The 26,713-nt window shown below is 44.7% G+C and overlaps 1 protein-coding gene across 7 annotated transcripts in view; it reads left to right on the top strand.

Moving 5' to 3' along the window:
- MSH5 (mutS homolog 5) overlaps positions 1–26,713 on the top strand; it is a 1,532,005-nt gene that overhangs the window by 24,683 nt on the left and 1,480,609 nt on the right. For all 7 annotated transcript variants that reach the window (XM_078646032.1, XM_078646030.1, XM_078646035.1 and 4 more), the window contains exon 2: positions 25,528–25,662. In XM_078646032.1, the coding sequence (XP_078502158.1) occupies positions 25,540–25,662 (123 nt within the window). In that variant the 5' untranslated portion in view covers positions 25,528–25,539. The remainder of the gene's footprint in view (positions 1–25,527; positions 25,663–26,713) is intronic.

The raw sequence follows: 26,713 nt of genomic DNA, 5'->3' as shown, positions 1-26,713 counted from the left end.
AACCCCGACGGCCCTAGAAAGCCCAAGCATAGCTGTGCTCCGTTTCTTAAACAGCAATTCTTCAAAATGCGGCCATTGAATACGAACTCACCCTGAGGACTGCCTACTGTCTGAAGCCTTACAGACCTATTAAAGTTAAACTTCCCCCTGAATTCGAACCCCCAGCGAATTGGGAGATTCAGTTCGCCTTCTAACCTCTCCACCAAGAGAACTACCTTTTCTCCTGTGGCCCCAGCTTCCCTCCTCTTCACCTCCGCCCTGATGAAGGTGTAGCCCGGCCTGGGCTATACACTGAAACGCGCGTCGGCGTTTGTTCCACCTTGGAACCCACTAAAAAACCTGTTTGGGACTGTATGCCATCTATCCCACAATCATCTATGGCAACTGTGTGAAGCAAAGTGTGAATGACTGAGAATGACTGTCTGTGTATCTGGTGACATGTTTTGTGGCAATATGGGCCCTGTTTAGGAAACAAACCTAATGTTTTATTGTATATTTATATTTGCCATTGTTGCACATATTTACTTGTATCTAAAAAAATACTAAAAAAGAAAAAAATGAACTATAATAAACTTTTTTGATACAATTCTAGTTGTGATGCATTTATGAGATATCCTCTTAGGGTTCAGAGTGACACTTAATTTGGACCTATTATAGGCCAACCCCTTAAACCTTCGGGCAGGTTCCTTTCCTGTTACATACATTGAGACGAACAGATACACTTAAGGAAGTGAAGAGAGACAATAGAAATAAAAAAAACACCAATTATCACCATACTCGCATGAGGTGTACAATTTACTAAGGAGACAGTCATTTACTTACAGATGATTAGACACCAAGACCATTTTTTTCTGATCATCCAGGGATTACATATAGTGGTAACAACACGAAATCTCATCAGTCCTAGTAACCCCAGATAACTGAGACATGGCTACATAGGATGGTATATGTGCGGGAATTGTAATATATGTAGATTGGCTATTGATGGTGTGCTTGATTTTTCCTATAACAAAACTAGAACATTTAAGACACGTGCACACATTGACTGTACTACCATATTTGTTGTATATGTACTAATCTGCAATTGTAAAAGTATATATGTGGGAAGCACTATCAGGTCTCTTACAGATCATATTTATGAACATTTCAACGTGACCGATATCGCCTTGCTTTGCATGCAAACGATTGTGAGGCTCAAGATATGCATCTGAGCTTTAGGTTTCATGGGATAGAATCAATACAGAAGAATGTGAGAGGAGGGAAGCGAGAGTTGAGGTTGCGTCAATGTGAAGCACGTTGGATAATGAGATTGCATGCAATGGAACGAGGACTGAACTTTGATCACAAACTTCAATATTTTCTTGGTACATAATAACTCTGATTATTGGAACCCCAATGATGATTAATACTCACCCCAATTCATTACTTCACGGCTGTACCTTATTTTCTCTTGCTGATTCGCTAAGACTGACTGCAAATCGGACAATATTATAAGAAGTGGGGATTTAGGAATGAAACCTTAGTACTTAGATATCACTTTGAAATTCCCTTCTGGTAATTATAACTAGAGAGTACTTGGAAGTCTATCTCTCATGTGAATTTAAAGCTCTGGATGGCTTTCATGTGATTTCAAGATATTTCACAGTTCTGAGGGTAAAATATTAGGCTTTTGATGATGGTATGTCTACACTAGACTTCTTTGTTTACGTAGATTTCGTAGGACTTAAATTATCAGGATGGATCGGTTGTATACTGCTTCTCTTTGTTTTGTAGTATGATAATATTGTATTGTTAATGGATATTAGGTAATTTCACTTTGTGAGATGAGTTGAGGCAATATATGCCATTTTAGTTGGCTTTGCAAGAATATGAGAGATTACTGTTTGCTTTATATTCTGACTTTTACCTCGTAACTAGTATAAATTGCCCCATTCTAAGATGGCTCTGTAAGCGTGCCAACACTGATATCAAGTGTAGAGGCATATGATCAATGTAGTCCGTCGTTCATTAGTATAGTTTGAGATACGAGATACAGACACTGTTGACTGATAGTCACAATATTGTGTCTTTGTACAGGGTTATCAGATTTAACCAGTAATGAATTGTTTTACTAAATATATGAGAGGTATCTTCTTTCCATAATAATCATTTAGGAGGTAAGATATGCCATTTCAAGATGGTGCTACTAAAGAAGAACAAGAGATGACTAGTCTGTTTTTTTTTCTGGATACCTTATAAAGAGTATAAATTGCTATTCAAAGATGGCGCTGATGTAGCACGCCGACACTGCAAGAATGGGGATTTTGCCGTTCGCGACATGGATTCAGGTAAGATTATAGGGAGTTCTGATTTAGGATTTGTTATAGGGGCGTCTGGATCCCTCTTTTGGGATAGAAGGTTTGAGATCAGACATCTTATGAGCGTGACCAGTTTTGGAGCGACATATATGGTCTAGATATACTGCCCGACTCTCGGGTGTTTACAATATTGATTGAAGATCTTGAGAGCATTACAGTATATGTTATGAAACTGTTGGATTGCTTAGAGCCCATTAATAGAAGCTTCTATTTTGATTAATATGGGTATAGTTTACCGCTTTCATAGCTTACTTTATTTTATACTACACCTCAATCGTATTGTTATTCTAAAATATTTTTATGCATGTGGAGGGGAATTTTGATATTTAGTCTATGAATTTAGTTACAGAAACGACGTATGTCTTGGACTTGATCATAGATCTTAATATGAAAATGTGATTGAGCGATGAAAAATATCTGGTGGCTACCAGATACTTACTGGTAAAAACCTTTTGGGAGTCCTAATAAATTGTTATACATTTTAATGAAGTAAACTTACTGATGTCATTCTATGATTTTTTTAGCATTTGGGAAAGAAGGATACATATTGCTATATATTTGAAGACTTACCTGGATTTACACTATGGGGTAAGTGTGTAAAGAACTGGTCTTGTCACAGGTTGTGCTTATGGTGGACCAAGCTAAAATAACTTTAATGAGTTAGGTCACACAAGATTATATATATAATATAATATAATATTGGTATCTTATCTTTACTTGTGAATTATGTGGTATTTATGATGTTACTAGGATTTTTCTGACCACATTTTACTAATCTCATATCAATCACAAATATAACTTGGGGTGTCATTATGGATGCCTTTATCCAGATCCATATAACTATTTCCTATAAGGATCACAGAATCCTGCACAGCAGTCTTGAAAATGGCTTTAGCACCTGCAACCGCACTAATAAATACTAATACTCACTTGGGTGAAAGATCAGAGAGAAAGAATGATGTATCAATCTGTAATCATAATTTTTGTTTTGTTTTTGTAGCCCTGGTGAAGTCAACAGTTGAATTATCGTTGGACGAAACACGTGTGGGCTGTTGTATTCCAATGGACGTATATGAAACTTTAAAATAAAGATAGAACTGCAAAGATTACATCGTGTGGACCACCGACTTTAAATTGAAATGGTGCTCCGGACTATTTTGGAATAACTCAAAAATATCCTGCTTTCATGATAGGGTGTGCCACTGTAGTCTTCTGTAGCTGAGAAAGACCGATTTTACTGCATCAGCCAGACCCTTGCAATAGTCCAAAACAATATATTCAGTTATTGAAATAATGCACCTGAAGGTACATGTGCTAATCTCATTGTTCTACCCATAATATTTTCATGGGGCGTTACTCCTGTTTTCTTGTTAGGTGCACGTCTCATATTTATCAACACAAGAGGAAGTGCTTCAGGCCATTGTAGACCTGTTGAGGCCAAGAATTTTGCCAGTTTGCCTTTGAGAGTTCCATTCATCCTTTTCACCACACTGGAGTATTGTGGTCTTTTGCTGCAGTGGTACTTTTGCTTGATATCAAACGTTGTACAAAGTAGTTGGAGTACCTCATTTTTAAAATGAGTGCCTCGATCAGTTTCAACAGCAGTCGGAAGACTAAAACGTGGAATTAACTCCCTCAATAACAATTTGTCTGCTGTAATGCTTGCTGCTCTACTCGTAGGAAATGCTTCAATCCATTTAGAGAACAAGTAGACTATTACCAAGATCTATTTTATTCCATTACGAAGTGGCATTTAGTACAATCTGCTTGCGGTCTTGTAAATGGGACTTCTGATTTGCCAGTATAATTTATTCTAGCTATAGTTCTTCAGCTTTGATTGTTCAGATGACAAATTAAACATCCCTGACTCTCCCTGCTTGTGTCTGATTATGCAAATATTTACACATGGGCCGCAGCAAGGCATTGGGAAGAACACATGTCTGATCTTTATGTACATACTTAATGCAAATCCTTATAAATAGTTTTTGTAGCCTAATTTTATCCATTTCAGTTTTTCGTCTTTGGTCTCTCAATTCACTTGAAGTTTGCCATGAGTCCATAAAGAAACATTCACATTGTCTTAAAACTGTGTACCACATTATTTACAGAATTCCCATTTTCATTACCTTGCCATTTGGTCACCATATTTGTTTCCCAATGTGACCTAGTCTTTGCCAGTCTTGTGGGTTTGACACTTTACACCTGCCACTTTCTTTGGTTTCTGAATTGTGTTCAATAATCCAATGTATGTACACACTATTTTTGATAGGAACACCTGAAGAGCTCAGGAACCCTCGCTGGAACCAGAGCTGACCATAGTCACACACATCGCCAAATCCTTACCTGTTAACTGTATAAATCACACTTAAGTTCTCTAATAAATAGCAGGCTCTCGTTACTGCAATCAATTCTGGTATTTGTGTGTTCGAGGCATGTGGGCTGCTGAATTCATATCTGTGCATACATCGCCGCCAAGTGTTGGGTCCGGATGATTGCACATTGTTGTCCTGGAAGAGTCTTCGAAGTATCACGAGATAGGTGGCTCCTCCCTCGGACTACAGTGCGCATGGGCATCCTCTCCATCCCCAGATTGTTTTTCTCCGCCATTGGGTTCGGATGTACTTTCCTACTCTCCAAGTTCGGAATCAAGAAAACTTCTCAAAAGGCCAAAAGGCCTTCGGATCTGTCTGTATTGCTCAGCGCTCGGTGCCGATACATTTTCTACAACTCGGTTGCACTCCAGTCGTCGACTCGGGCCGTGAGGCCTTCTCGACACCACGTGGACAGACCGGCGATGGAACGAAGTCCATTCAAGTACTGCCCTCAGTGCAACTCGAAGTTCCCGCACACAGACAAGCATCCAGTGTGCAACAAATGCCTATCTCCAGACCACAATGAAGATAGTTGCCTAGCCTGTGCCCAGTTCCGATCCAAAAAGACTATTCGGAATCGACGGGCGGCGAGGCAAGAAATGGGACGGGCGGCGCCAGAGCCCGATAACATCTTCGGGGATGAGGAAGCTCTAGCGAGCGCCGAAGACTCAGATCGAGACGACGGACAATACTCGGAGCCCGACCCCGAATATTTCCCCGAAGAGGGAGAACTAATAGTCGATCTCGATGAATATGATCAGGACATCGTAGCAGTTGAAGACGACTCCGATGACGGCGAGGGGCGAACTGTGAGTACACCGCCCCATATAGACACTACACCTCTATCAGAGACTCAGGTCGAGGCATCGCCAGCAGGCCTTAGCCGAGATCAACAACCTCGTTCTACAGCCCCACCATCACGCCCGGCTAAGAACATATCGAGAGAGCCCTCTGAGACACGTCACACAACATCGGTTCCATCGAAACCGAAAGTAATCGACAATACAGTCTTCGGACCGAATTACGTCGACCCGAGGGTATCAAAGCCAAAAGGCGTCGACCCGAAGGCCACAGTAACACTGCAACCTTCGAAACCGAAGACCGCCGAGTCGACATCCAAGACTAAAGCAGTCGAGTCGAGCTCCAAGTCGAAGGCCGTTGAGTCCACCTCGAAGCCAAAACACGTTGATTCGACATCAAAACAAAAGCATGTCGAATCGACACTCAAAAAGCACGTCGAATCGAGCAAATCAGCCTCAGGTATCGACAAGGGGAAGAAACCAGTCGACGACAGAACAAGGCCTACGCCCAAAACTGCAGTCGAAGCGAAACCGAAACCGAAGGTAGACGAGAAAAAAACAGTCGACCCGAAGAAGGGCGTCGACCCGAAACAGCAGGCTCCAAAACAACATAAAGAGACTGTCGAACCGACAAAGCCGCTCGGTCCGAAAAAAGTTGTGAAGCCAGCAAAGGACGTTCAACAAACAAAACCTGTTGAAAAACAACCGAAAGTGATACAACCACTAAAAGCGGTCGAGGCACCAAAAACCATCGACCCAAACAAACAAAAATCAAAGGTTGGAACACCAAAACTAAGGACTGTGGAAGAGGAGCTGGTAAAGTGACTGACTGTCTACACTAAAAAGAAAAGGCCTCTACCAACTGAAGACCTTCCCAGGATCCCCCTAAAGAAGAAGAGAGACTGTGCTACCTCTCCTATACTCTTTGAACCTATCACTCCTGCTATGCCTACCACTCCTTATACCCCAACATCACCAACACGGTCTGACTACAACCCTGATGAGGATCAGGACGCAGATGTAGGGTTTGGTTATCCACAAAACCCACATACAGAGCCAGATTCACAGCCATGGAGTGGAGGAGGGGAACCAGACAATGAAGGGATTCTGCCTATTACAGACCCTGCAGTATACCCTACTAAGCCGTCACCCACAGAGGATACAGTTGCATTTAATTCTCTGCTAGATAGAGCAGCAACCTACCACAATGTAGAGATGCACTCTGATGCTATTGAGGAAGACTTCCTCTTTGATACACTTATAACATGTGAAAGACACATTAGAACACTCCCAATGCTAAAAGGGGTGTTAAAACACGCAGGTGACATATTTAAGGACACTGCTAGAGCCCGGGTCATAAACCCTAGAATTGAAAACAAAATACAGAGCTGCACCTATAGATCCTACATACATCAAAGGACAGCTACCCCTAGATTCCTTAGTGGTTTCAAACGCACGTAAGCGTGCAAACTCACAGACTACTGGCGAGGCTGCACCTCCAGACAAAGAATCCAAAATATTTGAGGCATCAGGCAAAAGAGTGGCGGCTCAGGCAGCAAACTCCTGGTGAATAGCCAATACACAGGCCTTGCTAGCCAGATATGATAGGGTGCACTACGACAGTTTGGAAGAAATTATCCAACACTTACCTGATCCCTACAAACAACAAGCAGATGAACTTATACAAGAGGGAAAGCTCATCACCAATGCATCCATTCAGTGTGCACTAGACTCAGCAGACACAGCTGCCAGATCCATCAATACCAGCGTGCTCATAAGGCGACACGCATGGCTTCGTATATCAGGCTTTAAGAATGAAGTCCAATATACAATTCTTAATCAGCCAATCAACCCAGACTTTTTATTTGGTCCAGCAGTTGATTCAATTCTGGACAAAATGAAAAAGGATGCAGAAACTGCCAAATCAAGGGGAGCTCTTCAGTCCCAACAACACCGGGGCTCCTTTCGTCGCTCCAATTATAGGGGAGGAGCGCGAGGAACATCGCAGCAATCCTCCAACTACAAGAGTAACACACAAACCACATATAACAAGAACACCAGCAGGGGTGGTTATAGAGGAAACAATACCAAGGGCAGAGGTCGTGGAGGCAATGCAAATAGATCCTCCACTAACTTCTTGACACCCCCCCCCCAGACCACATAACACCAGTTGGGGAAGAATACAACAATTTCAACAAGTCTGGTTAAATATCACCACAGACAAGTGGGTCAGGCAAATTATCCAACATGGCTATTGCCTAGAGCTCACCTCAACTCCACCCAACATACCACCCGTGCACCGTCCTATGTCACAGGAACATATAACGCTACTACAGCAAGAGGTCATCAGTATGCTGCAAAAGGGGGCCATAGAACCAGTCCCACTGCAACATCCGGGAACAGGAGTATACTCCCTATACTTCCTGATTCCAAAGAAGGACGGGTCTCTCAGACCAATATTGGACCTCCGGCCCCTCCACCTTTACATTCTGTCAGAGCCGTTTCATATGCTCACTCTACAGCAAGTCTTACCATTGCTTCACCAGGGAGACTTCCTAGCAACTTTAGACCTCAAAGATGCATACTTTCATATACCAATACACCCTGCTCACAGAAAGTATTTGAGGTTCACCATTCAAGGCCAACACTACCAATTCAAGGTCCTGCCATTTGGGGTGACAACAGCTCCAAGAGTGTTCACCAAATGTCTAACTACAGTAGCAGCACATCTCAGAAGGCAACACGTACATGTGTACCCTTATCTGGACGACTGGCTAATACACGCGCCAACAGCCCAGCAATGTGCCAACAACATGTCAAAGACCATACACCTACTGCACAGTTTAGGATTCTCACTAAACTACCCAAAGTCACACCTACAACCCTCCCACGTCCAACAGTACCTGGGAGCGACAATAGATACGCTGTCAGCAAAAGCAAATCCCAACACAGCACGAGTCCAGGGAATGCAAACGCTGATACAAAAGTTCAGACCCCAACACTCACTACCAGCTCGAGTGTTTATGCAGCTAAGAGGCATGATGGCCTCCTGCATATTCATAGTCCCTCACGCCAGACTACATATGCGCCCTCTACAAGAATGCCTAGCAAGGCAGTGGAACCAGGCTCACGGGCAATTAAAGGACCTAGTGTTGGTGACCAGTCGGGCATACAACTCTCTGCATTGGTGGAATCCACAAAACCTTTGCAAATGTCGACTGTTCCAAGAGCCTGTCCCACAAATAGTGTTAACAGCGGACGCATTCCTACTAGGATGGAGAGCCCATATCCTACACTACACAGTGCAGGGACTCTGGACTGTACAGCAAATGAAAATGCATATCAACCTCCTGGAGTTGATGGCCATCTTTCTAGCCCTAAAAGCTTTCGCGACACTTACGCAACAAAACCGTGTTGATCCGGACGGACAACATGACAGCTATGTATTACATTCAAAAACAGGGGGGGACACACTCGCCACAGCTGACGCACCTAGCTCAAGCTATGTGGAAATGGGCCATTCAAAGGAAAAATTTTTCTCATGGCAGAACACCTCCCAGGCAAGGACAACCAAGTGGCCGACCTCCTAAGCAGGCACAGCCAACAGATGCACGAATGGGAAATTCACCCCAAAGTGTTCCAACCATTCTTCCGGAAGTGGGGACACCCGGAAATAGATCTGTTTGCCACAAGCGAAAACGCAAAATGCCAGTACTTTGCCGCCATGTTCCCACATCCACAGTCGCAGGGCAATGCGATATGGATGAACTGGTCAGGCAAATTTGCGTACGCTTTTCCCCCAGCTCCACTAATACTGCTGGTGGCATGCAAAATGCGCCAACATTCGCTAACGCTAATCCTAGTTGCTCCCACGTGGGTGAGGCAACCATGGTACACAATGTTCCTAGAACTGTCAGTGGTGCCTCATCAAAGACTGCGACTAACACCCAGTCTTCTAACGCAGAACCATGGCGAAATCCAACACCCAGATCCCCAACAGCTGAACCTAGCGATCTGGCTCCTGAAATCCTAGAATTTGGATACCTCAACTTGCCTCCAGACTGCATGAATATTATCAGAGGCAAGAAAACCCACTGCCAAAGCATGCTATGCGGCAAAGTGGAAACGTTTCGTCATTTACTGTAATAACAATGACATTAACCCTCTTGATGCTTCCACTCAAAACATCAATTGCTACCTATTGCACCTCCAACGCTGCAATTTAGCTTTTTCTTCCATCAAAATACACCTAGCTGCGTTAGCAGCATATCTGCAAAACAGGCAACACCTTTCACTATTCAGGGTGCCAGCAATTAAAGCATTTATGGAAGGACTCAAACTCGTAATTCCTCCAAGACACCCACCTTCACCAGTCTGGAATTTAAACGTTGTTTTAACCAGACTAATGGGACCACCCTTTGAGCCATTGCACTCATGTGAACTACAATTTCTTACTTGGAAAGTGGCTTTCCTTGTTGCCATTACTTTGCTTCGAAGAGTTAGTGAGCTGCAAGCCCTAACTATTCAAGAGCCATTCATTCAAGTACATGCAAATAGAGTAGTTCTTAGAACAAACCCTAAGTTCATGCCAAAGGTGGTATCCCATTTCCATATAAATCAGACTATAGACCTGCCAGTGTTCTTTCAGAACCCACAAACAGTAGCTGAAAGGGCCTTGCATACCCTTGATGTCAAAAGAGCTCTGCTATATTACATAGACCGAACTAAAACATTTCGTAAAACAAAACAATTGTTTGTGCCTTCTCACCACAACACAAGGGTAACTCTATTTCAAAATCAGGTATAGCCAGATGGATAGTTAAGTGCATACAAATATGTTATTTGAAAGCAAAATGCACCTTAACAGTCCCCCCTAGAGCGCATTGCACACGTAAGCTAGGGGCGTCCATGGCTTTCCTAGGAAATATTCCTTTACACGAAATTTGCAGAGCAGCCACATGGTCAACCACACATACATTTACAAAACACTATTGTGTAGATGTACATTCAAAGCAGCAAGCTGCTGTAGGACAGGCTGTTCTCAAAACTCTTTTCCAGACTGCTGCAGCTGGCACAGGTAGCCACCGCTAGGGGAGATACTGCTATACATTCTATGCACAGATATGAATTCAGCAGCCCACATGCCTCGAACGGAATATGCTACTTACCAGTATGCATCTGTTCTTGGCATGTAGGGCTGCTGACATTCATATCGCCCGCCCTCCTCCCCGGTGCCTGTCGCAGCTGCAGCATTCACTCTTTGCATGGACATCTCTTACTGTACTATACTCCATCTCTGCCACAATGGCAAAAAAAAATCTGGGGATGGAGAGGATGCCCATGTGCACTGTAGTCCGAGGGAGGAGCCACCTATCTCGTGATACTTCGAAGACTCTTCCAGGACAACAATGTGCAATCATCCGGACCCAACACTAGGCGGCGATCTATGCACAGATATGAATGTCAGCAGCCCTACATGCCAAGAACAGATGCATACTGGTAAGTAGCATATTCCTTATGTCACATTTGGTATAGAAGATACCTCTCCTGTCTCTGAAACAGAGCATACTGCATAAGTAGCTTAGTCTACGATATGGCTCCTTCAGACATGAACCATCTACGAACAATGTAAAATCTGAGTTCTCAAGTGGGATTTCTTTAATATCTGGTCTTGGCTTCGTGTATAACTCAGTCACCTCGATGCAATTGTTCTTCAGCAACAATATTTTTCCGGTCTTCACATATGTCTGACATCAAAAGCAGTGTTGCTGGGTTCAGAATATTACAGCTTCGAATTGAGGTATTCTCTGCTCCATGTATGACCTGTTCATAATGTGTTAACATGCTGTTTGTAATATGCTGCGTTTATGTTCTTGTTGAAAGAATTTCAGCAGTGTGGAACATTTATATTAAAATGTTATTCATTTTGAAGTAGAAACTGTGCTCGCCCAATATAACCCGTCCGTCTTTCCCATACATATCCCTTGAAACTGGGGAGTACATACAGCAGTTCTCCCATCACTCAATTCGAATACTAGTACTTGGTCCTGAATAAATCTACAGTCAACCCCCATATTGTAGTGTGCTTGCATTGTTAACCCCCTGGCTAGGTAGATGAGCTCTTCCAGTCCAGTGCAGTATGCAACTCCAAGAGTTAAGGGGGTTGTTTAGCGTTCCAATTGCAGGCAATATCTCTCTTGGCAAGTAGTGTGCCATGCCCATCAGTGAGCATTCGTGCAGGGTTCCTCCAGGTCCACCAGGATTCCCAACTGAGCTGCTCTTAGGGAGAATTCCAGTCTTCACTGTAGGATCTCTGACTCATAATCGCCAACCAGTGGTACGCTTTTGTCAGGCAAGACAATACCGCATGATAAAAGTCCGCCTCTGGGGAGGTGCTGTCCGGTGATGGTTGTATGCGTGCTTTCCTTAAACGTGTAAGTGTAAGATATGTGGTGTGTAAGTAGAGAAATTGGTTGTGTCGGAGACGCAAAGAGATGGCCAACACCCGGGGCGCCATTTGAGCATCCGTCCAATCTACATCGTACAAGGTTTCCTATTTATATTTGAGAGGCTCAGATTTATTGGGAGAGATAATTATTCAGGACTTGTAGATCTGGGAGATTCCCCCCTTGCCAAGAATTTCTTAGAGTAGTTTGCCCTCGAGTGTGTGGTATTCTTGTTGATTAGTCAGTTGTGCAGAAATTGCTTGTCTCAATTGTAGGTATTTGTGGAATTGTGTGATGGAAAGCAAAAACTGAGTTTGTAATTTCTAGAGGGGTTTAATTGTTGTACGTTTCCATATGTCTCCTAAGCAAGTAATTGATATAAGGTTCCATTTATGGAAGCCTGACAATTGTGAGACCTGTTCCAGCCGCTCCCTTCCCCTCCACAGTCGGGTCTGTTGTAAATAAATGTGGGATACTTGTAGAGCGCACTGTTACTCTACCCGAGTGTCCTGGCGCTGTAGACCGCTGGGGAACCCGTCCTGGTTTTCCCTGTGAGATGGTCCCTTTCTGGGTATCTCCAGGGTGAAACCAGGCATCCCTGGCGTCTGTGGGGGGGCCGTTGTAGAGATGAGGCAAGCTTAATGCCCAGAGTTACCGAGTGTGTTCCCTGGTTAGAGTAGGCACTGAGGCGAGAATTATGGAGTCCGTTGACCCTGGTCCAAGACCCTGCTGCGTCGGGAATTGAACCCTGGTCCCGGGCCGTTCTCTGCTTACAGGTCTGCCGCCTCTAACCAGTGAGCCACACCTCTCCACTTGTGTGACTAGTTTTTCACAGCCCAACCATTTCAGTGCTTTGTAAGGGACCCCCCATATAGCACATGGAGTACATTGTCTAGGCCTAGGAGGGAGAGTTTCAATTTATATGCTGATATTCCCCAACCTACATTAAGTCAATCATTGATGACCAATAACTGAGATGCTCACTAAGAAAGACGAATGTCAGCTATTCCCAGACTCCCATCATGTCGAGTAGCATCAGGTGTCTCATGCAATACGTGGTAGACGTTGGCCCAGCAAAAGGAGCGGCTCAAGGTGGTTAGATCACGGAACCAGGTAGCAGGGATATGCAGGGGGAAGGTCTGAAGGACAGAGAGGAACCTGGGTAGGCCTATCATTTTGACTAAAGCTATATTGCCAAGGATTTGGAGGGTCAGGCGTGTCCAACTAGTAAAATCACTTTTCATTTTGGTGAGGAGCGGTGAGATAGTAAGGGGCCATGAAAGTTCAGGCTCCACTGAAAAATGTATGCCCAAATAAAGGAAGTCGAGCCTTCAAATAGGGATTCTGGTCTGCCAGTCTAGTGCCTCTGCCTCTCTTGTCAAGAGAATCAGTATTGGTCTGGAGACCAGACGCCTCTCAGTAGAGGGATAAAATCAGCATTACCTGGGGGCCTGACTCATGTGGATTCCTTAGGTTGAGGACATCATCTGCATAAAGGGCAATTCTGTCCTCGATTCCACCCCGCCATTGCCAGCTGTGCATTGTATCTAATGAGCCTAGTCAGAGGCTTAATTTTCAGGACGAAGAGTAAGGGTGAGAGGGAGCAGCCCTGCCTGGTATCAGGAAGAGGCTGGAAAGTGTACTGTTGACTCGCAGCTATGCCAAGGGACCAGAGTAAAGCAGTGTGACATATTGACAGAATCTCGGGCCGAGGCCCATACGTTCTGGGACCTGGGCCATAAATATCCAGTGGACCGAATCAAATGATTTCTCAATTGATCAGTAGGAGAGCGCATGGTTCCCTGATTTAGGCACTGAGCGCCAGTGCAATATGCTGGTGCTTAAAACAATGTTTTGTACTATGGTTTGGCATGAAGCCACACTGGCTGGGTGTAACAGGTATGTGATGACCCACAATAACCTTTGAGCCAGGGCCTTTGCAAAGATTTTGAGTTCTGTAGTTTTTAATTAGATGGGCTTGTGTAAAGCACATTGGTCGAAGGGGCATCCTAGTTTATGTAAGACCACTATGGTGGCTAGGTCTAGTTGTGCTGCAAAGGCTCCCTTTGCCTCTGCCTCTAGGTACAGCTCCAGCAGCCGAGGCGGCAGGAGCTCCCTATATTTATGAAATGGGTGGGGGAGACACATGGGCCTGGGGTTTTGCCAGAGTTCATTTCAGATAGGGCCTCATCAATGTCTTTAGTTGTGAGGTGGGACTCCAGTTCCAGTCGTGGAAGAGGTGTATCGCCCAGCATGGATGTGAATGGTGACCGATGGGGCTGTGATGGCTGGCTGTACAGGGTTTGTTAATGCTCTGCAAAATATCAGCTATGGTAGGCCCAGTGTTTTATTCCCCTGGTGTCGAGGATTTTGGGCACTAATCTAAAGGATAGATGTCAGGTGGCTAACCAGCAGACTGACTTGCTGAATTTGTCGCTTGACTCGTATATGCAATGAAGGGAAGCATTGCTGGGCTTAATCGAGAACAAGTTTGTGGAGTGTGGTTTTAGCTAGTTCCAGCTGCCGGAGGGCATCGGGAGATGGCTCCTCCACATATCTGGTCTCTAGAATCTGGGCCTCTAGGGCCGTCACCTGTTGATCTCTTGCCCTTCCTTGGGCAACCAGTAAAGATTTAGCTCTGTCCCGAACTGTGACTTTACTTTCTGCCTCTAAGGTGCCTGCAGAGGAGCTGTAGCCGTGTTTGAGATCAAAATAAGCCTTGATCTATTCTTTTAAAAGTTTGGGATAATGCTTGTTCCTTTAAAAACGAGGTGTTCCGCTATAATGGCCTCTTAGCCATTAATCTTTTGGAGATCTTGCACAATACTCCATTTCTCACTCAGTTTCTTAATTCCCATTATCTGAGAATTGCATGGGCTGCCAAGAACATCTCAAAGGATTCCCTGATAAATAATGTTTTCGATTCTTTCTTTACACATGTCTAGTTCTTGGGACTATTGCTTTTGGTTTCACCTTCATTTTCACTGGTTGTACTGATTTGATTTGATTTGATCAGTCCAGCTTTCTTTCCTGTAAAATCCCTTACCTCCTCTTTGAATGTAAGTTTTAAATCTAGAGGAAGGTTTTCTTTTGTCTGCATTGGGTGCATCTCTATTCTGGAATTATCTGCTTAAATTTCGAAAAAGTGAATCCATATCTTGTGTTTTTACTGCAACAGCATCTTGTGTTATGTTATGTTATAAGGATATTTGTTGCGCGCACAACTACTCAAGAGTATCCTGGCGCGAAGCATAACCGCAGAGAAGTCAGGGCTGAACAGCAAAGCGAAGCAATTTTAATAGGCAATGTTAAAAAGATGGGTCTTAAGGAGCTTCTTAAAACAACCGAGGTCTCTGGTGTTCCTGAGAGTGAGTGGGAGGGAGTTCCAGAGGGTGGCGGCTTTGACCGAAAAAGATAGACCGCCCAGTCTGGTTCGCCGCTTTAAATTGGACTCTTTGGGCCACCGGCAGCCAATGAAGGGTAGCTAGTTGATGTCTTATGCTGTTTCGTCTAGAGATACCCAGCAGGAGTCTTGCGGCAGCATTCTGGATAAGCTGGAGTTTATTAACCAGATAGGAAGGGGAACCCAGATACAAGGCGTTAGCATAATCCAGGCGGGACAATATAAGGGCCCTAGCGACCGTTTCCTTAGCTGACTGGGGTAGGAGAGGAAAGAATCTACTCAGAGATCTGAGGGTCCCGAAGCAGGCGCCCGTCAAACGCTTGATCTGCTCTGCGAACCTCAGGTCTTCATTAAACCATATGCCCAGGTTCTTGGCTGGGCCACCTTCAGAGAGGGGACGGGGAGAATCAGGGGGCCAAAGTAGTTCAGTAAATTGGCTTGGGAATTGACCATACAGTAAAATCTCTGATTTTCCCTCATTACATTTGAGTTTGGCATGAGCTAGCCAGGTGAAAACGGCTGCCAAACATTTTTGTGCTGCATCAGTTTCTAATGACGAGTTGCCCCATGTAAACAGAAGCTGGGTGTCATCAGCGTAGGCCATAATTTTTGCACCCAGCTCCTCGGCCAGGTAGATCAACGGGGTCATATAGATGTTAAAAAGAAGTGGGCTCAATGTAGAGCCCTGTGGGACCCCGGTCTGAACACGCCTGGCCGAAGAAGAGTACGGGGGCATCCAGACTTGCTGATAGCGGGAGTCAAGAAAGGATTCCAGCCAGGACCACGCAGCCCCAGTGATACCAATCTCGGTGAGGCGAGCCAGGAGGAGTTGGTGAGGGACCGTATCAAAGGCGGCAGAGAGGTCCAATAAAATTAGCGCCGCTCTGCCACCCTTGTCCGTGCACTCCCTGATGGCTTCCACCACCTCCACCAGAGCTGTCTCAGTGCTGAAAGATGACCTAAAGCCCGACTGGGCTGGATGTAGCGCACCAGACTCCTCAACAAAAGCGTTCAGCTGCCGAAAGACAACTTTTTCGCAGACTTTCGCCAGTGCCGGGAGCAGAGAGATGGGGCGGTAGTTAGCTGCAATAGCAGGGTCTGCCGAAGGTTTCTTCAGGAGAGGCAAGAGTTTAGCTTGCTTCCACTGCTTAGGAACCACTGCCGATTTTAAAGACCAATTGATCAAAGTTGTGACCTCCGGGCCTACACAATCTGCAACTCCCGCCAGAACTCTTGCCGGGCAAGGATCGGAGGGGGAGCCTGATTTTAAAGATTTTAGAAGTGTTAGGATGTCCAATTGATCCACCCTGGTGAATTTGGTGAGGCAGCTACTAGCGGGGGCGCTAGGTACCAGCTCCGGGGGGTGTGAGACAGCAGTACTCAGTGCTAATCCCTCTTCAATAAGCCTGATTTTATTAATAAAGAAGGAAGAGAGCTCCTCACACCATTCGGCGGAAACCGGGATTTTTTTGTGCTCCGCTATAGGTGAAAGGAAGCTTTGAACTATAGCAAAGATTTCTTTATCATTGTTAGCTGCTTTTTGGATCCTAGCCGCAAAGTAAGCCCCCTTCGCAGTCTTAACTGCTGTGTAGTATTCTCTTTGGGCTGTACGGAGGTCTGCTTTAGTGTGTGGGGAGTATGCAACCCTCCAGAGCCGCTCGAGTTTTTTGCAGGACCTTTTTAGTTCTTTTAATGCTGGCGTATACCAGGGTTGAGAAGGTGGCACGCGTTGGAAAATATTCCGAGCCGGTTTGGAGGCAATCTCAGCCCCCCGGCTGACCCAGCTGTTGAAAAGATCCACCTGGCTTTCTAGGTCGTCGGACTGGTCGATTTGGGAGTGCATGAGAGCTTCCACCAGTCCAGGAATATTAATTTTTCGTGCTAAGGGACCTGACTGGGTGGGAGGGTGGTGGGATGACAGTGTCACACACCAGGAGAACATAATCACAGCATGGTCAGACCAGGTGACTGGCTGGGGATCTTTGAGGGCCAAATCAAAATTGGAACAAACCAAGTCCAGCACGTGACCTAGCGAGTGCGTTGGTTTAGAGACCCACTGAGTTAGGTGCGTTAAGGCCAAAAGGTCTTGGAGACCCAATGTGTCCGAGGAGCTAACAGAATCTAAATGAATGTTAAAATCACCTAGAAGGAGAAACCTTGGGAACCGTAATACACGGTCCGTCAAAGTGTCACCCAAGGAGGTTAAGAAGGAGCTGATCGGCCCAGGCGGTCTGTAGACCAGGGTACCTCCGAGAGTAAAATGGGGAGAGAGAGTAAAGGAGAAGTCAAGGGCTTCACCATCCAGCACACTCTAGAGATTTATCACAAGAAAAAGCCCATGTATCTCTGAATATAACAGCGGTGCCGCCCCCTCTACCTAAGGAGCGATCCGCTCTGGCCAAACGATATCCATGTGGGACTGCTAGTGCAACCACTGGGGCACATGAGTCGGTTAGCCACGTTTCTGTGATGAATAACATGTCTAGGTTGTTGTCTCTAATGAGCTCGAATACATTCTCTGCATGTTTCACCATAGAACGGGCGTTTATAAGAGCTGCCTTGATAGAATGCTCACTTTGCTTTTTAGAGGATGAATGGGATGTACATGAGGGAAGGTGAAAATTACAGACCTTACAGTCCCATATGGTGTCGGAGCTCAGCGAGCACCTCAGCAGCCCCGCATGAGAGCCAGGGTTCAGGGCGATCAGGGAGTCGCGGCTGTAAGACAGGGGGCTCAAGATATCTAAGGGAGTAAGGGCAGCCGGACCGGCACTAGGCACGGTCCTGGCGCGGACGGTCGCAGACGGGCTTGACTTTTGCGCGACTTCGGCGCGCATTCGGCGCGCCCGCTGCGCCCTCCCGCTGCGCCCCCACCAGCACATGTTGATATATAGAAAGATTAGGGGTAGCGGGAGGCGCGGTCACCAGTCTCCGCCCTCCGGCTTGCTGTAAGGTCCCTGATTGGTCCGCCTACCTCCCCATGAGCTCTCCACTCAATCGGCACCCAGCCGTGGTGGAACGGAGCTCGGGATTCGGCGACCAAGTAAGTTAAGAATCAGAGGAGCAGCCTAACTCGCTGACTTCCTCGTGAATATGAGCCAATAAGCAGCGCGGGAGACAAGCAACACAATAATAATCTAAAAATAGGAGGAGCAGCCTAACTCGCTGTCGTCCTCTGTACAAAGAATAAAATTGTGCAAACAAGCAATGGCAGGTTTAAAAATCTTGTCACGCTACAAACATAAACATCAGGTTTTTAAAATCAAACTGGATAAGCTTGCGCTTGCACAGTGGCAGCAGCGACTTCAAAGTGGTAGACAGCGCACTTAGTGAGGATGGCTTGAAATAGCGGGAGGCGCGGTCACCAGTCTCCGCCCTCCGGCTTGCTGTAAGGTCCCTGATTGGTCCGCCTACCTCCCCATGAGCTCTCCACTCAATCGGCACCCAGCCGTGGTGGAACGGAGCTCGGGATTCGGCGACCAAGTAAGTTAAGAATCAGAGGAGCAGCCTAACTCGCTGACTTCCTCGTGAATATGAGCCAATAAGCAGCGCGGGAGACAAGCAACACAATAATAATCTAAAAATAGGAGGAGCAGCCTAACTCGCTGTCGTCCTCTGTACAAAGAATAAAATTGTGCAAACAAGCAATGGCAGGTTTAAAAATCTTGTCACGCTACAAACATAAACATCAGGTTTTTAAAATCAAACTGGATAAGCTTGCGCTCGCACAGTGGCAGCAGCGACTTCAAAGTGGTATGCAATAAATTACACAATTCATCTTGCAAAAAAAATCTCTTCCAAGAAAATGTACTGGGCTTAAATCACATAGAATAAATTGATGTTTATTCTGCATTTGACCTATTTTGATTGGTACATATGCTCCCAGAGAAACACCTAATGGCCGCTACAGCCAGTCTGGCCGTGGTCGTAAGTTAGCAGCCGCCACTTCCTTGTTGATATGGTCCAAAACTAGTCAGATATACAAAGTTTTGAACATTAATTGCTCTAACTACTGAATTAATTTACACTAAATCACAAAAAGCACTCTTTCTTGATCAAGACCTCACTCTGCCAAATTTGGTGTAAATCTGATCAGTGGTATGGGCTGTAACTGTGTCTAAAGTTGGTATGGAAAAATTGATTGGTTAAACTTGTTTTGCAACCCCCTTCTTTTTTCTCAGCCTCCGCTTGACGGATCACCCCAAAACCTTTCATGTGCAAACTACTTAAAAAGTTGCACTTTTTTAGAAGCTTTTGTTGAGATTCGTCAAACAGCGACAAGTAATTAGCAACACAAAAAAGGCATTTGCTATGGAAACGCGATTTTAACTATAACTACCCAGTGTCGGCCGGCACTGGGTAATGTGTGTGTGTGTGTGTGTGTGTGTATATATATATATATATATATATATGCGCAGACTCCAAAGAACACCACTTCCAATCCCAGTGCAACGCAGGACTAGCGAAGCAAACAGGAGACTGACCACAGCTTACAATTAACAGGTTGGTCTTTATTGCAGGAAAGGTTGGTAGCAAGAGGGCAAGACGCGTTTCGGGCTCCAAGAGCCCTTGATCACATAATAGTGGTTGTTTGTACAACTTATTTTCAAAAGTATGTTCTTTCTTGCACATTGGCTTACATTCGATAGCCAAAAATCTATAGAAACGTAATTGGTTATAACAGATTTTCTACTATTGTGTGTTCCTACACTTCTTCCTATTAAAAATGTACCTCTTGCCTGAAAGAGGAAAAGGTCAAAACTTGGACCATGTAAAGTCAATGTGGTGTAAATAAGGTCTTAACGTAGTTATAGTTTTGGTTTGTTCCGATGACTTGCGTTAGGTCCACCCACTTATAGGGGCAGCGTTTTAACCTGGAGAAGTGTCAGAACGCAGAGCACATGCTGGGATCCACACAGCCACACTACCCTGGTTCTCTAGATTTCATAAATTCCCAGGGTTGTTCGTGTTCTATGATTTCTGGCTGACACAGAGCCCTAACGTGCAGACATTCTCCATGACAAGTGAGAGGAAATTGTGATTTCTTTGAAAATTGGGAGGTGTTTGACATCTGCACTGGCAGAGAGGAGATACCCCTCATTCTGCCTCTTTCTGTGGTCCGAATTATTGTCTGGTCAGGAAGGTTGGGGGTTTGTAGGACGGATGGCAGTATGGTCCAGCATTCTGTACTTGGCCTTTCATCACTTTATTACGTGGTAGGCTGGGCATGTTTACCACCTACCTGCAGTCCCAGGAGAGTCAGAATGCCCATCAGAGAAAAAGCATGAAACAGAATTGAGTGTGTGGACTGCACATTATGACACTGCACCATCCCCAATCCGGAGTACCAGACAGTCTTTCTGCCACCTGTGTGAGGCAGAATATGGGGTATTACCCCTTTTCTGCCAGCGCATATGCCACAGTTAACACACAAAAGCAGATGTCATCTAGCTTACTATGGGATGCTCTAGAGCAGTGTTTCCCAAACTGGGGTCCGTGACACATTCCCAGGGGGTTCGCAGGCAACAGTTTTAAAAGCACAGACAAGTTTCTTGTATAATTACCAGCTTTCCAGCAGCAATAAAAGTGTCAAGATAAAGCCAGTGATTAATGTACCTGCTGGAGAGCAGGAGAGTTTTGTTTAGTGGCAGCTTTGACTTAACTAATGTAGCACAGAGGGTTAATGTGCCTACTGCAAAGAACGTGTAACATGCATTTTAAAAAGCAACATTTTATGTGCATAGGTTCGTGGTTACTGCTTTTGTCACAGAGATTCTTTTGTTACTGTGCACTTCATAAGTGACTAACGTAATGTAGCAGAGGGACCTATAAACTGTCATCAAAGAGCTGCTTGCAAACTGCATGGTACCAGTTAGTAACTTTTGTTTTCCCCCAGTTATTCATTATCCTGATGTTGCTAAAAAGATTTATTTGGGTGGAAATACATTTTTAATCTTAAAGTCAGTGCTAGCCACTGTTATGTTCTGAATCCTGAGTTTGTGCTTTTCCTGACCAAGCACTCTTTAAACATTTTATATACTCACTGTTTTACATGTACGATTCAATGTCTCTATATGTGTGTGATGTAAAGTGCTCTGACATCCCTTGGAAGGGGCATTCCCTTCCACATAGCAAGTCTTAAAACCATGTACAAATGTTTTGCGGTCGCAAAACACTCGCAATTACCACTTACTTCAAGTAGATGGTAATGCATTTGCAAATGGGAAGGGGTCCCCAGGGGACCCCTTCCCCTTTGCAAATGCATGCAAAATTATTTTTTAAGGGCAGGCAGTGGTCCCAGGGACCTCTGCCTGCCCTTAGAAAATGAAACGTAAACGTTTCATTTTCTTTTTTTTTTTAAATGCATGGTAAATGGGCTGCATTTTTTTTCAAACTGCTTTATTTAAAAGCAGTCCGAGACATGATGGCCTGCAGAGCCCAGCAGGCACCATACCTAGGAGGGCTGGAATTCCCAATAGGCTCGCAAATTGCGAGAGGCTCATTAATATTAATGAACCTCGCAATTTGCGACCCCATTGGGAAACCGAAACAGTGTTAAACACACTGTTGTACATTTCATTTAGCGACTCGCAATTTGCCACTCGCAATGTGTCGCCAATTGCGAGGCGCTAAATGAAATGGTTGTACATCTGGCCCCAAAATCCTTAGGGGCAGATTTACAAGCCCCTTGCTCCTCTTTTACGCCACCGTTGCGTCACTTTCGTGATGCTGCGGCGACGCAAAAGATGCGCCATGGTGCAGGGTATTTACAATGTGACACATCTGAGAGATGCGCCACGTTGTAAAGCCCTGCGCCAGAAAGAGGCGTTCCGGCTCAGGAACGCCTCCTAAAAGTGGCTGAGTGAAATCTACAAGATTTCACTCAGTCACTTTGGGGCCCATGCTGCATCAAAACCCTGCGCCTGCTTGAAGCAGGCGTAAGGATTGATGCAGCATTAACAAGATTCGGCCCCCCCAGAGCATTGCTGGAGCTGTGTTGCGCTTGCGACGCAACTCCCGCAATGCGCCACCTTTACGGCACAGATGCGTCATGCATCTGTGCTTTTTTGCCCGATGAGGCGCAGCATTGTAAATGCGGCGCATCAATGGTGGCGGAGGCATGGCGCACAATAAGTGGCGCATCCCTGCTGATATGCATGGATGCGTCACTTATTGTAAACCTGCCCCTAAGTACTTTGAGTATTTGTTTTGTGTGCACACGTGTGTATTTTTTTCGAATTACTGTTTTAATATTTGAAATTTAAGTCATACAAATTGCTTGGGGGTCCCCGGCTTCCAGTGGTGACTCAATGGGGGTCCTCAGGAGTCAAAAGTTTGGGAACCACTGCTCTAGAGCCTCGGGGGCAGAAAGAGTGTTGGGGCTTCACAGGTGGGGATGCAGGCTGATGGCAGGATGATGTCGGGAAGGGCCACCCCCTTTCCACTCTTCTTAGGTCGAGCCTAGCCAGTGCAGCCTTCAGGTGATCTGTTGAATGTACTTTGTGGGGTCTGACCCATCCCACCGGTTTGGATTGGTTTATGTCTGTGTCAGTACAAAATCATAGCCTGCTAATGGTGTGTGCATGCCTCACCTTTTCTTACATGTTAACTCCCATGAAGTATTGCCTCAGGAACGAGCAGCGTCGCGCACCATGTTTGCATATTTTTTTAACCACACATTTGACCCCGCCCCTGCATGCACTGACCCTGCCCCATTGTACACAATATCAAAGATCCCTTTACTTTTTTTAATGCACTTCGACCACTACCCTAAATCACCATGTCGCTATGTATAATCACTGATTTACTATTATTTTTAGGCTTATCTGGAATTATTGTTGCTGTACCCACAATATGTGCTGCACAGCTAAATATTTATAAGGTCCCAAAGGCGAGACCGATTGCATTGCAAATGCTTGTTTTCTTTTCTTGTAGACCTAGTGGCCTTTCTGTTTTTAATCCACCCTCCTGAGGATGAAGATTGGGATTAATACCACAGTTGCCCTCCTCCAAGGTGGAGTCAGAAAGGTCTCTCTTTTAACAGGGAGCAATTACTCAGGCCTGGTGGACTGCTTTCCCTCTCACAGGTGACCACCCTTGGTGGGTTTCTGCTTGGAGGTCACGCTCCTGCACTGCGGGCACCAATTACAGAGAAGGTAGCCAGCACCTAATGGCTTGCTGGTCGTCACACAGTGTGAAAATAATTACTATTCCCTTGTACCCAAGATTATTTTAGAAACACAAGATCCTTCTGGTGCAAAGACTAGGAGACTTTTCAGCACATATGCAGAGGACGTGACGTTCCTGTCCTCAGCCCTGCAGAGGTTATATAGAGGATGGCTCGTCCTTTGCATTAAGGGTATTAAAATGGACAGCCAATAACTCTTTCCGATTTGGTAGTGGTAGCCAGGTGTATAGAGGTTTATTATGTACCCCTCCCGCCCCCCACTCAGAAATGTAAACTACGACCATCTGCTCATGAGACAGAGGACCTAAAGTTTGCTCAGTGTCTTTTATCACATAATGGTAACAAGTAGTGATCTGTGGATATCCCACCTCAGTCAGGCTAATATTACCCCACCAGTTTGTTTGGACCACTGAAAGCTAAGGATGGGGCCATATATGTTGAAAACAACTCATGCATAGAAATATCCTAGAACTTCTGGACACATCTATTTTAACTCCTTCCTCTCTCTACTCACAATAAAATCTGTGGTGCAGCTGAAAATGAGTGTTTAGAATTTGAAAGCATCTGGAATTAGGACCTCCAACTTTCGTGCTGAAACATACCATCACGCAATCCTTCACTCTGAGTACAATTAGAATTTGAGGTCTCTTCCTCAAGGCAATTAAATACTACCATTCCGAGCACCTTCAAGCATGACCTGAAACTTCTCCTCCTCTTCTAGTTAGCTCTTGACAAATTCAGTTCTCTGTTAACTTGCTCAATTGCTGCATTCTCCCCTTTTTCTCACCACCTATTACAGTAGTTTAGTTGGTTCTCTCATTCCTTCTTCACATATGACTTCTCAGCTGTTCTATACCAATATGCTTATCTCAAGTGTTTTGCATTTCGGGGTGTTGTCTTGTCTTTGTACCTGGGTCTTATGACCGATCTATTTTCTCCCCTTGCTGGCTATGTAAGTGTTTGCTTTGTTTGCTCTGTTCTAATGTGCCTTTCTGCCTCTTCTGTTGTGAAGCACACTAACTCCCTTAGGCCATATTCGTGCACAAAAAAAGGCATCCATAATGTAATAAAAAATGTTAAATGACTGGCTGAATCTCCACATCGATGGATACATTTGAAATAAAATGCTTTGAACTAAAGCAAGTACCCAGTACCGAGGGCAAACTAAGTGTAAAATCTGAAGTTGGTATAAAACGTTATGGTAAGGAGTCAACAGTTTTCTAAGTTAGCTGCCCTTTTTCAGAAAGTATTTAATTCCCATAGTTCAGGTAGCCCTTGTGTAGAGAAGGGAACCTTTGCTGGACTCTTTCACAGGCTAGCATTGAAACATCCAGGGTCTGACCAAGATTACAATAAAAACAATGATCTCAGTCTTCCTCTTAGAAAAAGAGCATACAGGATCTGCTGCACCAACAGCTCAGCAACCAGTGAAGCCTCACTTTTAGCTGAGCAGGAACCCACCAAATTCCGATAGAGGTCATTGTTACTCACTGCACCAGTGTGTGGACATACTTGTGTTTCATTTTGTGCTTCTAATGTTTGTGGTCCATTTTGTGATTCTGATGTATGTGTTCATTCTTGTGTTTGTGATATTTTGTCCATATTGTGCTTTTGATACTTGTCATTGTCCATTTTGTGATTGTAATGTTTGTGGTTCAAGCTTCTGCTTGCGACGTTCGTGGATTGTCTGGTGCTTGTGAGTTTTTGGGACCCATTTTGTGATCTACTTTTTGCTTGTGATGTGTCTTCTGATAGTGATGTATGTGGTCTAATTGGTACCTCTTGTGGTTATGATGCTGGTTAGCGGGCCATCTTGTGTGTTATGTTGGTTGTGGTCTGTCTTGTGCAAAACGTATTATTTCACTTTTCCCATAAAGATGATGGTGGGCTTCAATGCACCATGTAGCATAGCTCATTCATAACTTGCTAATTGACTACTTTTATACCTTGGTTTCTAACAGTAAGTTGTCCAGATGGCTTTCTGCAGTACCAGCAGCACCAGTAGAGGCAGACCTCCCTCAGGGGCAAACGCAGAAGGTAGTTCTATTCTCCAGCATGGCCGTGACGCAGAAGAAGATGAACAAGAGGGCTCTGAGGTGCGCTTGCTGTTTTGATGATGTATATTCAGTCCTCAGTTCTGTTCCATCAGGGTGAAAAACTAGAAATGTCAATATTGTGAGGCAAGCGCATGCAGTATAGTCAAGTAGAAAAAAATTAACATGTGAGGAAAATTATCCATAAAAATGACAGCATGATATAAAAGAAAATGTTGGAGGTTCCGCTAAGTAAACTCCCCTGTGGTGTATGCTAATGTATTCTAATAGGAATATATGCATATTCTATTAGGAGCCTACGCAGCAATGTCTTTATCATCCTACAGTGTGTGGGTGATTTGTGAAACAGCTGACAGATGATGGAATTCATGGCTCATGCTAGTAATTACATTTTAAGTATTTTCTTTATTTCACAGCATAATTCGACTTACAGTATTTTTGAGAATCACATCAACAAGTATTTGAAAGTTTTCACATTCCGTTTGGTTCATGCCGGATGAGTCTGCAAAAAGAATTATTGTCTAGGAGTCACAGAAGCATAATTGGAAGGCTATCACACCTGCCACTCACACCACAGTAAAAGTGTGTGCCCAGCGGATTTTATCTGCCATTGCGGGAGGCGATTGAGTTGGAACCCTGACACTTCATGGCACTACCATAACTTGGCAGTTGTGTGTTATTTTAATAAGACACAGGTACGTTCTATAAACCTAAATATCACACATTTGAGGGATCTGCAACATGACGATTGGGCCTGCCCTAAATTTGAATGATGGTCAGTTAGAAGTCTTCACAAAGAAGTAATTGATCATGCCATTTTGAAGTGTTCATTAACAAAAAAAAGAATCCATGAATCACACAGCTAGGTGACCGGGACATAAAAGCTAAAGCACACAAGTGCAAAACCCAAATTAGTATTTTCAAACACAGGGATTCAATGGAGATCGCCTTGCAAAACTGAAACAGGTTATGCAGGTTCAGAAACTGAAATTTTATAGTAGTACAGCCAATCTTCAAACTGATACAAAACATATAAGAGGTTTGGCCAACTAGAGCCCAAGATGGCCACACACATACTCCATGCTCTATACCA

The sequence above is a fragment of the Lissotriton helveticus genome, chromosome 5_1 (genome assembly GCF_964261635.1).
Source record: "Lissotriton helveticus chromosome 5_1, aLisHel1.1, whole genome shotgun sequence".
Taxonomy (NCBI): domain Eukaryota; kingdom Metazoa; phylum Chordata; class Amphibia; order Caudata; family Salamandridae; genus Lissotriton; species Lissotriton helveticus.
This window is presented reverse-complemented; position numbering and strand designations above follow the sequence as displayed.